This window comes from Triturus cristatus, chromosome 1_2, assembly GCF_964204655.1.
Source record: "Triturus cristatus chromosome 1_2, aTriCri1.1, whole genome shotgun sequence".
NCBI lineage: Eukaryota > Metazoa > Chordata > Amphibia > Caudata > Salamandridae > Triturus > Triturus cristatus.
In genome coordinates, this window is record NC_140580.1 from 1,003,369,258 (window position 1) to 1,003,389,303 (window position 20,046).

At 46.8% G+C, this 20,046-nt stretch overlaps 1 protein-coding gene across 4 annotated transcripts in view; it reads left to right on the forward strand.

Moving 5' to 3' along the window:
* The window catches only part of LOC146868580 (glutamine synthetase-like), a 151,466-nt gene extending 133,245 nt beyond the window's left edge, over positions 1-18,221 (forward strand). Inside the window, exon 7 of one of the 4 annotated variants that reach the window (XM_085611528.1) lies at positions 14,313-18,221. In XM_085611528.1, the coding sequence (XP_085467654.1) occupies positions 14,313-14,529 (217 nt within the window). In that variant the 3' untranslated portion in view covers positions 14,530-18,221. The remainder of the gene's footprint in view (positions 1-14,312) is intronic. The other 3 variants (XM_085611509.1, XM_085611499.1, XM_085611518.1) reach the window with 3 other exon arrangements.
* Positions 18,222-20,046: the final 1,825 nt, after the last annotated feature.

Here is a 20,046-nt window from a genome sequence, read left to right on the forward strand (position 1 = left end):
AATACCACCACCAATACCACCACTAATACCACTACCAATACATCACTAATACCTCCACCACCAGCACCAATATCATCACCACCAATACACCACCACCACTACTACCACCAATACCACTACCAATACCACCACCATCAATATCACCACCAATACCACTACCAATACCACCACTAATACAACCACCACCAATATCACCACCACCAATAGCACCACTGCTACTACCACCAATACCACCACCACCACCACCAATACCACCACCAATACTAACTTCACCAGTACCATACCACCACCAATACCACCACCACCAGTACCACCACCAGTACCACCAATACCACCATCAATACCACCCCTACCAATACCAGTACCACCACCACCAACAATCCACCACCAATAACACCACTAATACCACCACCAATACCACCACCACCAACACACCACCAACAATACCACTACCACTAATACCACCACCAATACCAATATCACCAATACACCACCACCAATACCACCACCACCAATCCAATACTACCAATACCAATAATACCACCAAAACCACCACCACCAATACCACAATACTACCGCCACCACCACCAATACCACCACCACAACTAATACCACCACCACCACCAATACCGCCACCACCAATACCACAACCACCAATACCACCACCACCAACAATACCACCACCAAAACCACCACCAGCACCAATACCACTGCCACCAGCAATACCACCACCAGCACCAATACCCCCACCACCAGCAATACCACCACCACCAATAACACCACCACCAATAACTTCACCAACACCACCAGAAAAAATACCACCACCACCACCAATACCACAACCATCCACAATAACACCACCACCACTAATCCAATACCACCACCACAAATACCACTGCCAATACCACCACCAAGATCAGCACCACCAATACCACCACCACCAATACTACCACTAATACCACCACCAATACCACCACCACCAATACCAATACCACCAATACCACCACCGCCACGAATATTGCCTCCACCACCAATATCACCACTAATACCACCACCAATACCACCACTCATACCACCACCTCCAGCACCAATATCTCTACCACCAATACCACCACCATCACCAATATCATCACCACCAACACCACCACCAATGCCACCACTAATACAACCACCACCAATAACACCACCACCAATATTACCCCTGCTACTAACACCAATACCACCACCACCACTACCACCACCACTGCCACCAATACTACTACCAATACCACCATCACCACCACCAATACCACCACCAATACCAACTTCACCAGTACCATACCACCACCAATACCACCAACACCAATACCACAAAACCAATACCACCACCACCAATACCTCTACCAGTACAACCAATGCCACCACCAATACCACCACTACCAATACCAGTACCACCACCACCAATACCACCACCAACAATACCACCACTAATAACACCACCAATACCACCACCACCAATACTACCACCACCAATACCACCACCACCACCAATACAACTACAACCACCACAAATACTACCACCACCAATACCACCACCTCCAATGCCACAACCGATACCACCAATACCACCATCACCACCAATATCAACACCATCAATACCACCACATCCACCACCACCAATACCACCACCTACAGCACCACTAATACCACCACCACCACACAATACCACTATCACCAATACCATTACCACCAATACCACCAACAATACCACTTCCACCAATACCACCACCAATACAACCAGGACCATCACCAATGCCACCATGACCAATACCAACACCAATTCCAATATCACCAATACCACTACCACCAATACCACCACCACCAATCCAATACTACCACCACCAATACCACCACAAATTCGAATACCACCACCAATACCACCACCAGCAATGCCAATAAAACAACACTACCACCACCACCAATACCACCACCACAACTAATACCACCACCACCAATTCAACCACTACCATTACCACCACCAATACCACCACCAACATCACCACTCTACTAATACCATCACCACTAATAACACCACCACCACCAATATTACCACCACCAATAACATTACCACCAATATCTCTACCACCAATACAACCACCACCAATACCACCACCAATACCACCACCACCAGTACCACCACCACCAATACCACCACCAGCACCAATACCACCGCCACCACCAATACCACCACCAGTACCACCACCAGCACCAATACTACTGCCACCACCAATACCACCACCACCAATACCACCACCGCCAATACAACCACCACCATTACCACCACCAATACCACCACCACCAGTAAAAATTGACCACCAATATCAATACCACCACAATACACAATACCACCCCCACCAATACCACCACCACCAATCCAATACAACCACCATCCACAATACCACCACTGCCAATACCACCACCACCACCAATACCATTGCCAATACCACCACCAATATCACCACCACCAATACCACCACCAATACTATGACCACCAATCCAATACCACCACTACCAATACGAATACCACCAATACCATCACCACCACCAATACCACAACCACCAACATCACCCCCAATACCACCACCACCAATACCACCACCAGTACCACCACTAATACCACCACCAATACCACCACTAATACCACCACCTCCAGCACCAATATCACCACCACCAATACCACCACCACCAATATCACCACCATCAACACCACCACCAATGCCACCACTAATACAACCACCACCAATAAAACCACCACCAATATCACCACGGCTACTACCACCAATATCACCACCACCAATACCACCACCACCACCAATACTACCACCAATACCACCATCACCACCACCAATATCACCACCACCAATACCAACTTCACCAGTACCATACCACCACCAACACCAATACCACAAAACCAATGCCACCAGTACCAATACCTCCACCAGTACCACCAATACCACCACCACTAATCCAATACTACCATCACCAATACCACCACCAATATGAACACCACCACCAATGCCAATAAAACAACACTACCACCACCACCAATACCACCACCACAACTAATACCACCACCACCACCAATGCAACCACTACCATTACCACCACCAATACCACCACTCTACTAATACCATCACCACTAATAACACCACCACCACCAATTTTGCCACCACCAATAACATTACCACCAATTCCTCCACCACCAATACCACCACCACCAATACCACCACCAGTACCACAACCACCAATACCACCACCACCAATACCACCACCAATACCACCACCAATACCACCACCAGCAATATCACAACCACCAAAATCACCACCAATACCACCACCACCAACAATACCACTACCACCGCCACCAATACTACCACCACAAATACCACCACTAATAGCACCACCCACCACCGATACCACCTCCAATTGCACCACCACCAATACGACCAATACCAATGCTACCACCACCACCAATACCACCACCACCAATACCACCACCTCCAATACCACCACCAACAAAACCACCACCACCAATCCAATACCACCACTGCCAATACCACCAACAATATCACCACACCAATACCAATACCACCACCACCACCACTACCAATACCACCACCACCTATACCACCACCACCAATACCACCACGCCCAATACCACCACCACCGCCACCACCACCACCAATACCAACACCAATACCACTAAAACAACTACCAATACCACCACAAATACCATCACCAATACCACCACCACCAATATCACCACCACCACCACTACTATAATCAATAGAACCACCACCATCAATACCACCACCAATACCACCACTAATACCACCACCACCAATTCCACCACCAATATCACCACCACCAATACCACCACCACTACCACCATCATCAATACCACCACCATCAATATCACCACCACCAATACCACCACCACCACCAATACTACCACCCCCAAAACCAACTTCACCAGTACCATACCACCACCAATACCACAAAAGCAATACCACCACCACCAGTACCACCAATACCACTACCAATACCACCTCCTCTAATACCAACACCACCAGTACCAATACCAGCACTACTACCACCACCACCAATACCACCACCACCAATACCTCACCATCAATACCTCCACAACCAATACCACCACCAGTACCAACAATACCACCACCAATACTAATACACCACCAATACCAGTACCATCACCACCAATACCACCACCAACAATACCATCACTAATACCACCACCAATACCACCACCACCAATATCACTACCACCATTATCACCAATACCACCAATACCACCACCAATATAACTGCCAATTCCACCACCACCAATACCACCACCACCTGTACCAATACCACCACCACTTCCACCACCAACAATACCAATGCCACCACCACCACCACTACCACCACCAATACCAACCCCACCAATATCACCACCAAAACCACCAACACCAATACCACCACCTCCATTGCCACCACGATACCACCAATACCACCACATCCACCACTACCAATACCACCACCACCACTAATACCACTACCACCAATACCACCCCCACCAATACCACCAACAATGCCACCAACAATACCACTAACACCAATATCACCATCCATACCACCAGGACCACCACCAATGCCACCACGATCAATGCCACCACGACCAATGCCACCACTAATGCCAACATCATCAATATCACCACCACCAATATAACCACCACCAATACCACCACCACCACCAATCCAAAACTACCACCACCAATACTACCACCAATACCAATAACACCACCAATACCACCACCACCAATACCACCACCACAACTAATACCACCACCACCCCCAATACCACCACCACCATTACCACCACCAATATTACCACTCTACTAATACCACCACCAGTAAAAACACCACCACCACCAATATTAGCACCACCAATATCACTACCACCAATACCACCACCACCAATACCACCACCAGTCCCACCACCAACAATACCACAACCACCAATACCACCACCAATACCACCACCACAATCAATACCACCACCACAAAAACCACTACCAATAGCACCACCAGCACCAATTACACCACCACCACCAATGCCACCACCAGCACCAATACCACCACCAATACCACCACCAACACCACCTTACCACCACCACCAATACAACCACCACCACCAATCCAATATCACCACCACCAATACCACTGACAATACCACCATCAAGATCACCACCACCACCACCAATACTAATACCAAAACCACCACCACCACTAATACCACCACCACCAATACCACCACCACCAATACCAATACCACCATGACCAATACCACCAATACCACCACCGCCACCAATATCACCACCACCAATACCATCACTAATATCACCACCACCAGCACCAATATCACCATCACCAATACCACCACCGCCACTACAACCACCAATACCACCACAACTACCAATACCACCACCATCAATACCACCACCAAAACCACCACTAATACCACCACCAATGCAACCAATATCACCACCAATACTACCACCAATGCCACCACCAATACCACCAATACCAACTTCACCAGTACCATACCAGCACCACTAGCACTACCACCAATACCACCACCTCCAATACCACAAAACCACTACCACCACCACCAATACCACCACTAGTACCACCAATACCACCACTAATACCACCACCAATACCACCAACACCAATATCACCAATACTACCACTACCAATACCATCACCACCACCAATACCACCATCACCAATACTACCACCACCAATACCACCACCGCCAATGCCATAACCGATACCACCAATACCACCATCACCACCAATATCACCACCAGCACCAATGCCACAACCTTCAATACCACCACATCCACCACCAACAATACCACTACCAACACCACACAATACCACTTTCAGCAATACCACCACCATCAATGCCACCAACAATACCACTACCACCAATCCCACCACCACCACCAATACCACCAGGACCACCACCAATGCCACAATGACCAATACCACCACCAATACCAACATCACCAATACCACGACCACCAATGCCACCACCACCAATCCAATACCACCACCACTAATACCAATACAACCACCAATACCACCACCACCAATACCAATAAAACAATACTACCACCACCACCAATACCACCACCACAACTAATACCACCACCCCAAATACAACCACTACCATTACACCACCAATACCACCACCAATACCACCACTCTACTAATACCACCACCACTAATAACATCACCACCACCAATATTACCACCACCAATACCATTTCCACTAATACCACCACCACCAATACCACCACCAGTACCACTACCACCAATACCACCACCAATTCCTCTGCCACCACCAATACCACCACCAATACCACCTCCAGCACCAATACCACTGCCACCACCAATACCACCACCACCATTACCACCAGCAATACCATCACCACCAGTATAAATACCACCACCAATACCAATAACACCACCATCCACAATACCACCCCCACCAATATCACCACCACCAATCCAATACCACCACCATCCACAATACCACCACCAATACCACCACCACCAATCCCATACCACCACCACCACCAATACCACTGCCAATACCACCACCAATATCACCACCCCCAATACCACCACCACCATTACAAATACTACCAATACCACCACCACCACTAATATCACCACCAAAACCACCACCACCAATACCGTCACTACCACCAATATCACCATGAATACCAGCACCACCACCACCACTACAACCACCAATACCACCACCACCAATACCACAACCTACAATATCACCACCAGTACCACCACCTCCACCAATACCACTACCACCACCACCAATACTTCCACCACCAATAGCACCACCCACCACCGATACCACCGCCAATTCCATTACCACCAATACCACTACCAGCAATACCACCACCTCCAATACCACCACCATCAATACCACCACTACCACCACCAATACTACCACCGCAAATCCAATACCACCACCACTAATACCATCACCACCACCAATACCACCAACACTAATATATCCACCAATAACATCCACTACCACCACCACCAATACCACCACCAGAAATATCACCACCAACACCACCACCAATACCACTACCAGCGATACCACCACCTCCAATACCACCACCGCCAATACCACCACCACCAATCCAAAACCAACACTGCCAATACCACCAACAATATCACCACCATCAATATCACAACCACCAATACCAATACCACCACCACAATATGACAGCCAATACCACCACGACCTATACCACGACCACCAATACCAATACCACCATGCCCAATACCACCAATACCACCACCACCACCAATAGCACCACCAATACCACCTCTAATACTACTACCAATACCACCACTAATACCACCACCAATTCCACCACCACCTATATCACCACCACCACTGCTACCATCAATACCACCACCACTACCAATACTACCACAACAATACCACCACCAATACTACCATCACCACCACAACTACTACCACCAATACCACCACCAATATCACCACCACCACCAATACTACCACCAATACCATCGCCTTCACCAATACCACCACCACCAATACCAACACCACCAGTACCAATACCAGTACCACTATCACCACCACCAACACCACCAATACCACCACCACCGATACCGCTCCACCAATACCACCACCTGTACCACCAATACTACCACCACCACCAATACCACCACCAATACGTCCCCACCAATACCAGTACCACCTCCACCAATACCACTAACAATACCACCACTAATACTACCACCAATATCACCAATACCACCACCAACAATACCACCACCAATACCACCACCAATACCTCTGCCAATTCCACCACCACCAATATCACCACCACCAGTACCAATGCCACCATCAACAATACCACCACCAATACAACCACCACCACCATCACTAATACCACCACCACCACCAATACCACCACCAATACCACTGCCAATTCCACCAATACCACCACCACCAGTACCAATGCCACCACTACTACCACCACTAATACCACCACCAATACCACCACCACCAATACCACCACCACCAATATCACCAATACCACCACCACCATTACCACCACCAATACCGCCACCTATACCACTGCCAATTCCCCCACCACCAATACCACCACCACAAATCCAATACTACCACCACCAATACCAATACCATCACCACCACCAATACCACCCCACCAATATCACCACCAATACCACCACCACCACCAATACTACCACCTTCAATGCCACCACCGATACCACCAATACCACCATCACCACCAATACCACCACTAACACCAATTTCACCACCATCATCAATACCACCACATCCACCACTACCAATACCACCACCAATACCACCAACACCACCACCAATACCACCACCACCAATAACACTACCACCAATACCACCACCACCAATACCACCAATACCACTATCACCAATACCACCACCCATACCACCAGGACCACCACCAATGCCACCATGACCAATACCACCACCACCAATACCACCACCAATGCAATACTAGCACCACCAATACCACAACACTACCACCTCAACTAATACCATCACCAGCACCAATACCACCACCACCATTACACCACCAATATTACCACTCTACTAATACGACCACCACCAATATTACCACCACCAATACCACTACCACCAATACCACCACCACCAATACCACCACCACCAATACCACAAACACCAATACCACCACCAATACCACCACCATCAATACCACCACCACCACCAAAACCACCACCACTAGCACCAATAATACCGCCACCACCAATACCACCACCAGCACCAATACCACCATCATCACCAATACCACCACCAATACCACCACCTCCACCAATACCACCACCACCAATACCAACACCACCAGTCAATATACCACCACCAATACCACCACCATCCACAATACCACCACCACAAATCTAATACCACCACTACCAATACCACTGCCAATACCAACACCAAGATCACCATCACCAATACCACCACTACCAATACCACCACCAATATCACCACCACCACCAATACCACCAATAATACCACCACCAATACCACCACTAATACCATCACCACAGCACCAATATCACCACCACAATACCACCACCACTACTTCCACCAATACCACCACCACCATCAATACCATACTATCAATACCACCACCAATACCACCACAAATACTACCACCACCACCAATATCACCACCACCAATATCACCACCACTACTACCACCAATACCACTAGTTTTCCACACCACCACCACTACCACCACCACCAATACTACCACCAATACCACCACCATCAATACCACCACCACCAATACCAACTTCACCAGTACCATACCACCACCACCATACCACCACCACTACCACCACCACCAATACCACCACCACCAATACCACAAAACCAATACCACCACCAATACCACCACCAGTACCACCAATACCACCACTAATACCACCACTCTACTAATACCACCACCACTAATAACATCACCACCACCAATATTACCACCACCAATACCATTTCCACTAATACCACCACCACCAATACCACCACCAGTACCACTACCACCAATACCACCACCACCACCAATACCACCACCAATACCACCTCCAGCACCAATACCACTGCCACCACCAATACCACCACCACCATTACCACCAGCAATACCATCACCACCAGTAAAAATACCACCACCAATACCAATACCACCACCATCCACAATTACACCCCCACCAATATCACCACCACCAATCCAATACCACCACCATCCACAATACCACCACCAATACCACCACCACCAATCCAATACCACCACCACCACCAATACCACTGCCAATACCACCACCAATATCACCACCACCAATACCACCACCACCATTACAAATACTACCAATACCACCACCACCACTAATATCACCACCAAAACCACCACTACCAATACAGTCACTACCACCAATATCACCATGAATACCAGCACCACCACCACCACTACAACCACCAATACCACCACCACCAATACCACAACCTACAATATCACCACCAGTACCACCACCTCCACCAATACCACTACCACCACCACCAATACTTCCACCACCAATATCACCACCCACCACCGATACCACCGCCAATTCCACCACCACCAATACCACCACCATCAATACCACTACCAGCAATACCACCACCTCCAATACCACCACCATCAATACCACCACCACCAATACTACCACCGCGAATCCAATACCACCACCACCAATACCATCACCACCACCAATACCAACAACACTAATATATCCACCAATAACATCCACTACCACCACCACCAATACCACCACCAGAAATATCACCACCAACACCACCACCAATACCACTACCAGCGATACCACCACCTCCAATACCACCACCGCCAATACCACCACCACCAATCCAAAACCAACACTGCCAATACCACCAACAATATCACCACCATCAATATCACAACCACCAATACCACCACCACCAATATGACAGCCAATACCACCACGACCTATACCACGACCACCAATACCAATAACACCATGCCCAATACCACCAATACCACCACCACCACCAATAGCACCACCAATACCACCACTAATACCACCACCAATTCCACCACCACCTATATCACCACCACCACTGCTACCACCAATACCACCACCACTACCAATACTACCACAACAATACCACCACCAATACTACCATCACCACCACCACTACTACCACCAATACCACCACCAATATCACCACCACCAATATCACCACCACCACCAATACTACCACCAATACCATCGCCACCACCAATACCACCACCACCAATTCCAACACCACCAGTACCAATACCAGTACCACTATCACCACCACTAACACCACCAATACCACCACCACCGATACCGCTCCACCAATACCACCTCCTGTACCACCAATACTACCACCACCACCAATACCACCACCAATATGCCCCCACCAATACCAGTACCACCTCCACCAATACCACTAACAATACCACCACTAATACCACCACCAATATCACCAATACCACCACCAACAATACCACCACCAATACCTCTGCCAATTCCACCACCACCAATATCACCACCACCAGTACCAATGCCACCATCAACAATACCACCACCAATACAACCACCACCACCAATACCACCACCACCACCACCAATACCACCACCACCAGTACCAATGCCACCACTACTACCACCACTAATACCACCACCAATACCACCACCACTAATACCACCACCATCAATATCACCAATACCACCACCACCAATACCACCACCAATACCACCACCTATACCACTGCCAATTCCACCACCACCAATACCACCACCACAAATCCAATACTACCACCACCAATACCAATACCACCAATACCATCACCACCACCAATTCCACCAGCACCAATATCACCGCCAATACCACCACCACCAATACCACCCCACCAATATCACCACCAATACCACCACCACCAATACCACCACCTCCAATGCCACCACCGATACCACCAATACCACCATCACCACCAATACCACCACTAACACCAATTTCACCATCATCATCAATACCACCACATCCACCACTACCAATACCACCACCAATACCACCAACACCACCACCAATACCACCACCACCAATAACACTACCACCAATACCACCAACAATACCGCTATCACCAATACCACCACCCATACCACCAGGACCACCACCAATGCCACCATGACCAATACCACCACCACCAATACAACCACCAGCAATACCACCACCAATGCAATACTAGCACCACCAATACCACAACACTACCACCTCAACTAATACCATCACCAGCACCAATACCACCACCCCAATACCACCACCACCATTACACCACCAATATTACCACGCTACTAATACGACCACCACCAATATTACCACCACCAATACCACTACCACCAATACCACCACCACCAATACCACCACCACCAATACCACAAACACCAATACCACCACCAATACCACCACCATCAATACCACCACCACCACCACCAAAACCACCACCACCAGCACCAATACCACTGTCATCACCAATACCACCACCAATACCACCACCTCCACCAATACCACCACCACCAATACCACCACCACCAGTCAATATACCACCACCAATACCACCACCATCCACAATACCACCACCACCAATCTAATACCACCACCACCAATACCACTGCCAATACCAACACCAAGATCACCATCACCAATACCACCACTACCAATACCACCAATACCACCACCAATATCACCACCACCACCAATACCACCAATAATACCACCACCAATACCACCACTAATACCATCACCACAGCACCAATATCACCACCACAATACCACCACCACTACTTCCACCAATACCACCACCACCATCAATACCATACTATCAATACCACCACCAATACCACCACAAATACTACCACCACCACCAATATCACCACCACCAATATCACCACCACTACTACCACCAATACCAATAGTTTTCCACACCACCACCACTACCACCACCACCAATACTACCACCACCACCAATACCAACTTCACCAGTACCATACCACCACCACCATATCACCACCACTTCCACCACCACCAATACCACCACCACCAATACCACAAAACCAATACCACCACCAATACCACCACCAGTACCACCAATACCACCTCCAATACCACCCCCACCAATAACTACCACCACCACCATTACCACCAACAATACCACCAGTAATACCACCACCAATACCATCACCACCACCAATACCACCACCACCAATATCACCAATACTACCACCACCAATACCACCACCACCACCAATACCACTACCACCACCACCAATACTACCACCACCAATACCACCAACTCCAATGCCACAACCAATACCGCCAATACCACCATCACCACCAATATCACCACCACCACCAATGCCACCACCTTCAACAGCTTTCATCCTTCTTGGAAGTTTTGCCTGGTGATTTCCAGTTCCAATATCACCACCACCACCAATGCCACCACCTTCAACAGCTTTCATCCTTCTTGGAAGTTTTGCCTGGTGATTTCCAGTTCCTTGGTGAAGGAGAGGATGAGCTTGGTGTCATTGGCGTAGGAGACGATGTTGAGCCAGTGGTTTCTGCCGATGGTTTTAAGTGGTCGATGTAGATGTTGAAGAGGGTGGGGCTGAGGGAAGATCCCTGGGGTACTCCGCATCTGGTCTATGTCGGTTCTGAGAGGTAGGGCGAGAGTCTGACTCTCTGTGTTCTGCCTGTGAGGGATGAGCGTATCCAGTCTAGGGCCTTTCATCGGATGCCTTTCGTTGTGGAGTCTGGTGGCGGGTGTGTGGTGGGAGACGGTGTCGAAGGCTGCTGATAGGTCAAGAAGGATGAGGGCTGCCGTTTGGCCCTAGTCGAGGAGGGTGCGGATTTTGTAAGTGATGGTGAGAAGGGCGTTCTCGGTGCTTTGGTTGCTACAGAATCCAGATTGGGAGATGTCTAGGACTTTGTTCGCTTCGATAAAGTTTGCTAGCTGTGTGTTGACAGCTTTTTCAATGACCTGTGCATAACAGCCATTACTGCAGTACTTGAGCTCACAGTCATCCATGAAAAATGGGACAGAAAGTCTAACTTTCCTGCGCCTGACCAACATGGCATGGTGGCATTGAAAGAAGAGCTTGTGGAGGGGGATGTGCAACAAGTCTGGGCACAGGACTGTGGCTGCATGATGTTGGGCTGCTGGTGGCATCTTAGACCACCTTGCCCACTGGTGCCATAAACAAAGTTGGAAAACACAACATACCATACTTTGTGAAAAAAGTAAATATTGTATTTGAAGCAATTGTCTTGTCTTATTGGGAGAACCAGTGGCAGCAGAATGCAGTAGAAACATGTGTTTGCATTTTGTGAAATGAGACATTTTATAGACAATTCAGCACGTCGGCAAAAAAGCCAAAATATTGGATCGGGTTGGTGTATTACTGTGCAAAGCTATTGCGTCCTGTTTGATAAAGCCCATCAGAATGTTCTTACTAGGAGAGTTCTATATTCTGAAGTACACTTTATACTCACAGTCTATAACTTCCAATTGCAGGTGCTCGTGGTCCTCTCGTGCAAGCTTTATGAGGTCTCCTATGCAGCCGGCGAGGAGAGAGCGCTACAGAGACTGGAGGAAACCTGGGAGAATTGTCAGGAAGGTCGGAAGAGACATCACTATACTAGTCCTGTGTTGCTGTCACAACTCCAGTGGCCCTCTCTATATGCAGGTACCATTTCCATCAGCAAGATTTCAACAGGGGCACCCTGGTTGATATTTCTCAAAAGTGACTACAGCTCAGTCTTAAATTAAATACCAGCTGTGAAGAGACCAATGAAACATGGACATGAGCTTGTGAGATGTTGCTCCTCTAAACCACCCTAATCTGCAATGAAAAGAACAAAGGTATTTACAAAACACAACCAAAGAGACAATAAAATCTCTCAGAGATTAGTCTGAGCCAGGACACATAACCCGGAAATGAAAAAATGAGATTTGCTCCAGAAAGGACCTGTAAAAAGGAGAATGTCCATCAGGATGTGTTTTGACAGACCAGACCCATCTTCACAAGTTGCATTGAATTCGGGGCTGATTCCCACAGAAGAAGAACAGCGCCAGAGGGAGGAGACCCGTGACATCAACCTGATCTTGTAACAACGCGGGCTGGGCACACCCACTGGCTGTGTCAGCATATTACATTGTAGGAGTGTGAGGGGGTCCAAGCTCACTGCCTGTGAGAAATAGCTAAAGGAGAAAGGAAAGAATTATTGGGTGGTAGAGTCGCAATAGAACGAACGAATGAATTCTGTTTGGTTCACTAAGAATCCTTTTTTGTCAAAATGTTTGTAAATTGTCTAAGATTCACATACTGTCAGCACAGTCTACGCTGGTTTCCCTAACATGGATGTTATCAAAACGTAGCATGGATGTTGTGTAAGCGTAACATCGATTTTATCAATGCATAACATAAATATTTTGAAATTGTACATATATGCTATCAAAGCGTAACATGGATATTGTGTAAGTGTAACATGGATGTTATCCAACCGTAGCATGGATGCTGTCAAAGTGTAACATGGATGTTATCAAAGCGTAACATAGATGCTTTCAAAGTGTGACATGGATGCTGTCAAAGCGTCGTGTGGTCCTTCTGTCATGGATGGACATCTTGACCAGTGGTTGTAATGTAGCGGTGAGGAGCCTCAGATGAAGGTAGCTCTGTTAAGGGAGAGTAGGGGATGAGAGGCAAAGGGCTAAGTAAGGATATTCAGCCGTGAAAGAGGGTGTGCCACATGAGAAACTGCAATCCAGGGACAGGAATAGAACGAAGAGATATCACACTCGTGGTATATGGCCCCTCGGATATGCATTCTTCTTGGAGAGGGTGAGTCATTGCAGTGAAGGATGAGGGGGTACAGGAGCCCACTTCCACCTCTAGGGGAATATGCAGATCCAGCCCACACAGGGTCCATCTTGTGTTTGGTAAATTTGAAGCCTGCCTTTGGCTTTCATGTGAAAGTCTTCTGTATTTACAAAGGCCCAGGTCCTGTTAGAGTGAGTAAATAGCACCGTGGGTGTGCCTCATATTATGCTAGTGGTGATCATCAGGAAGGTGATGGGACACTGGTGTCTCTATGCATTGTGTGGCTGCTGCAGTCACATTTGTCTGTCAACCCTCTGTCTCATGGCGCTTAAATTTTGTATTTTTTTATTTTTGCTGTTTTATAAAGTGCGTACATGACTCAAGGGTATCAGAGCACTGTATAAATGAATGAGTATACTGAAATCAGAAAAAACACATTTAGCAAAACCATAGACCAACTTCAGTAAGATAAGTTATGATGTCACTGAGTTATTGTTCAAATGACCGCCATTCGTTTATGAGTCTATGGGAAGGCTTCTCACTGATCGTATTTCAAGAGTCTGCTTTACGTATGATCTGTTTCAGGTGCCCGGTGGGCAATGTTTGTGTGGGTTCTACTGGAGTGGGTGTGCTTCTGCCCTGTAGTGGACTCATTGTCATTTTGCTGGTCACTATGCCCAGTGGACTGGCTCACCCTAATTAAAGGAGAGAAATCTGTTCATTAGGATCTTTTTAATCTCTTTTTTGCAGACGTGGGTTGATGGGTTAGAGCAAACCTTGGGTGGTAGGGAGTTCCAAATCCTTTGTTCAACAAAAAAAGCATGTGTATGTTCTTTGTTTCCTGAATTGCGCTTCTGAGGGAGAGGCTGCCTCCTGAAATTTGAATCTTTTCTGCCAGGTACCTTGGTTTGTTATAGTGTAAGGCTTTATGTGTGAGACAAGCAATTTTTAGATGTGTTCTGGCCTCTTGAGGGAGCCATTTGAGAGATCTAAGTGAGGGAGACGTGGTGAAAATGTCTAGTGCCTGTTACCAATCTAGCTGCAGCATTGAGGGTTGCTTTGAGTAGAGCAGTTCTTGATTTGGGAAGACCTGAAAGACTCACAGATCCATACTCTACTCTTGAGACCACTAATGATTGTACTGCTCATTTGAAGCCTTGAGATGGCAGGAATGATGTTACGTTCCTCAGTAGATTGAGTTGGAATGATGTGATGCATGTGGTTGCACTCATACGTGCTAGCATGTTCATATTTATGTCCAGTCGTATTCCAAGGGAATTAGAGGAATCAATAATGGTGGGCATGCAGTTGAGGGTGTCTAGGTGACTGAGCCACTCTTGGATGCATGTGGGGCTGTTGTAAGGATGAAAAAATAAGAATTCTGTTTTCAGAGAGTTCCGCTTGAGGTTGTTTTGAGCTAGCCAGGACTGAGTGTTGACTAGAGTGTTAGTTAGTTGAACAACATCCTCTAGGGAGGATATCTTTAAGTATAATTGTGTGTCGTCTGAGGACATGTGTCATGCGATGTTTGATTGTTTGAAGATGTCCATTAGTGACTCCCTATAAAGGTTAGAGTTTGGATTGTTAGCAATGTTGGCTACTTCTCAGCCACATTGGAGCGAAGTGCTAGATGTGTACATTAACATTTCACCGGCAGTAGACAAGACCACACAGGTTTTCATTTAAGGTAAATTATGCTGCTGGCTCCATTGCGTTGATCCTGTGACCCTAGGGCAGTATTGCCTTTTCTGCTCCCAATGGAGTTGTTTGCTGCACAAATGCCTTTAACACCATCGGAAGCTTTAGTGCAAAAAATCAAGAGCAAGAAAAATAACGTACACTGATCAGTGACATGTTGTTTAAGGGTTAGTGTTAGGGGGGTATTCACCATAGAAAAAGGCAACAAAAGGAGGACTCCGAGTGGCCCTGCCCGTAAGTGCACTGTGGGCCCAATATGGCTTCCTTAATTTATACGGCAGGAACAGGATCCCTGGGAGGCCTCTCCTCTACTATAGGGAGGAGAGGTATTTCCTGTGGCATTGGTATGAAATACTAAGATGCGGTCCTCATAATGACGCAATAAGCTTCTTACTCACCTGTACAAAACCTCAGACGTGCACTGTCTCCTATAATAATTATTGTAATATGCTTAATCTTAAAATATTATGTATGAAATATTTGTCTTATATATTCATGTGCTTCCAATCACTTTTAACACAATTCCTCTGACTTTGGAAAGAAAACCTTAAATGAGAGAGAAAAAATGTGAGAACATTGGAATTGTCGTGCCCGCATACTTCATGTTTATTGGACTATCAACACATTATGGTAAATGGTGTGGTTGCTGCATAAAAAACATTTGGAATCAGTTTACTTCAACACAGATGTGGAAAGCATGGCATGTCTTTCCTATTTCTGCATACTCCGGAAGTTGTTTTGCAATTGCTAATGTTCTATGGTGAAAGTGCACCCATGCTGAACAGTGGTACAACTCTAGTGTGGTGCTTGGCATGAAAACCACACATGGTAGAGGGTTGATTCTTGATGGTTCTTGAGTGTGCACTTTACATGTGAAGGCAAGTTCTTGTTAATATATTGATTTTGTAGGGGAAGTGAACTAGCCTGCAAAATTTCTCACCCTCTTTTTGATATTGACACATTAAAAAAATATATACATAATAATCACCAGAAATCGTTGGGTCTTCCCTGTGCTGTGGTGATTACCATCAGCTGGGCTTGTCATTGTGCTGAATTTACGTGTGACTGAGGCTATAGTGCAATAATTTTGATAATGTGCTGGACTGCTAAATACTTATAAGGTGTCAAAGGCGAGACCGATTGCATTGCAAATGCTTGTTTTCTTTGGTGGTTGAAGATTAGCAGTCAATGAAATGCTTGAGCAAAGCCTAAGGATGGATCACTTGCAATTTGAATAAGCGACTGGAAGCAAGCAATGGAACATGTGTCTACAAAAGGTTAGGGTGAAGCCACATGGACATTGTGTGATAACAAACAAAACCAGGAAGAGTAGGGCAGCGAACAGCGCACATGTGGAGTCAGTGTCATAAGAGCTGTGGGCAAGACCGTAAGTTAAACAGAAGACGGACTACTGGCCAGAAGTCAGTTTAAATTGAAATATTACGCATATTCTGTGACTTTAAAAAAACACATATGCAGGAAATCAGTAAATTATCGAGCATTTTCTGCCGGTTGGTATGCACAATACACAAAATCTGTGAAGAAACCTCCGTGTGTGAGAAGGCCAGCAAGAACTGAGATGGAGAATCCAAAATGAAAAAGTGCCTAAGTTCAACCAGAAACGAGAAGGAGGAACTGATGAAGGGACGAAGAATAAAGGGGAGGGGGCGATTTGAAGGGAGCAGCAAGCAGTGGGAGTTATTTTAAAGAAACTTTTTTGTTCAGACTGGAACATATATTTTCAGAAAAACACGTATTTCAAATTATTGTAAGGAGAAAATACACCTTTTTTGTTTTCATCTATCCGGCCATGTTTGTAGCTGCAAAGTGGCATATGCCACGTGCTTTTTGGACATGTTTTTCAGACACTTGTATTTTTGGGCCTTTAGAAATTCACATTTTGAAGACTTGTGTATCTGTCTTTACATTAATAAGCACATTCTTAAAAATCCCAGTATGCAAAATGTTGCTGGCGAAAAAATTCAAACTGGCTGATGGTGTCACACTTGACCTGGGCTACAGCAACACAGCTCTCCTATTGCACATAATCATGTGCAATCATTGTAATCACCCTGTGACCCTGAACTGCACATCCTCCTCTGATGCAAGAAATTCTGGGGCAGATTTACAAGAAAGTGACGCATCTGTACAGATGCGTCACTTTCCCTGCGCCACCCTTAGAAACCCTTGCGCCACCATAGATGCGCCGTATTTACAATTCGGTGAACTATGGCGCAAGGATTGACGGATGCGTCAGAAATTCTGACGCATCTGTTGGCAGAAAAGTCATGCATTGCTGGAGTCGTGTCACAAGCACGACGCAACTCCAGCAATGCGTGTTGAGGCCTATTCCCACTACACTGCGTCACTACTTACGCCTGCTTGAAGCAGGCGTAAGATTTTGACGCAGTGGCATTCTAAAAGTGGCGTAGTGAAATCTTGTAGATTTCACTGAGTCACTTTTACGAGGCCTTCCTGCGTGGGAACGCCCACCCTGCATACATTATACCTGACGTAGGTATAATATGACGCAGGGCTTTACAACATGACGCATCTCCCTAGATCTGCCCCGTAGTGTTCATCTTATGCACAACGATCAGTGCTCCCTCACCTCCCCCCAGTGGACTGTACACATTTATGTAAGCTGGGCGTCCTTAAAATGGATGACATTGTCCTGTGTTATGATCTACCTGTGCATTTGTACCGGTCTGTTGTGTACCTGTTCATGCA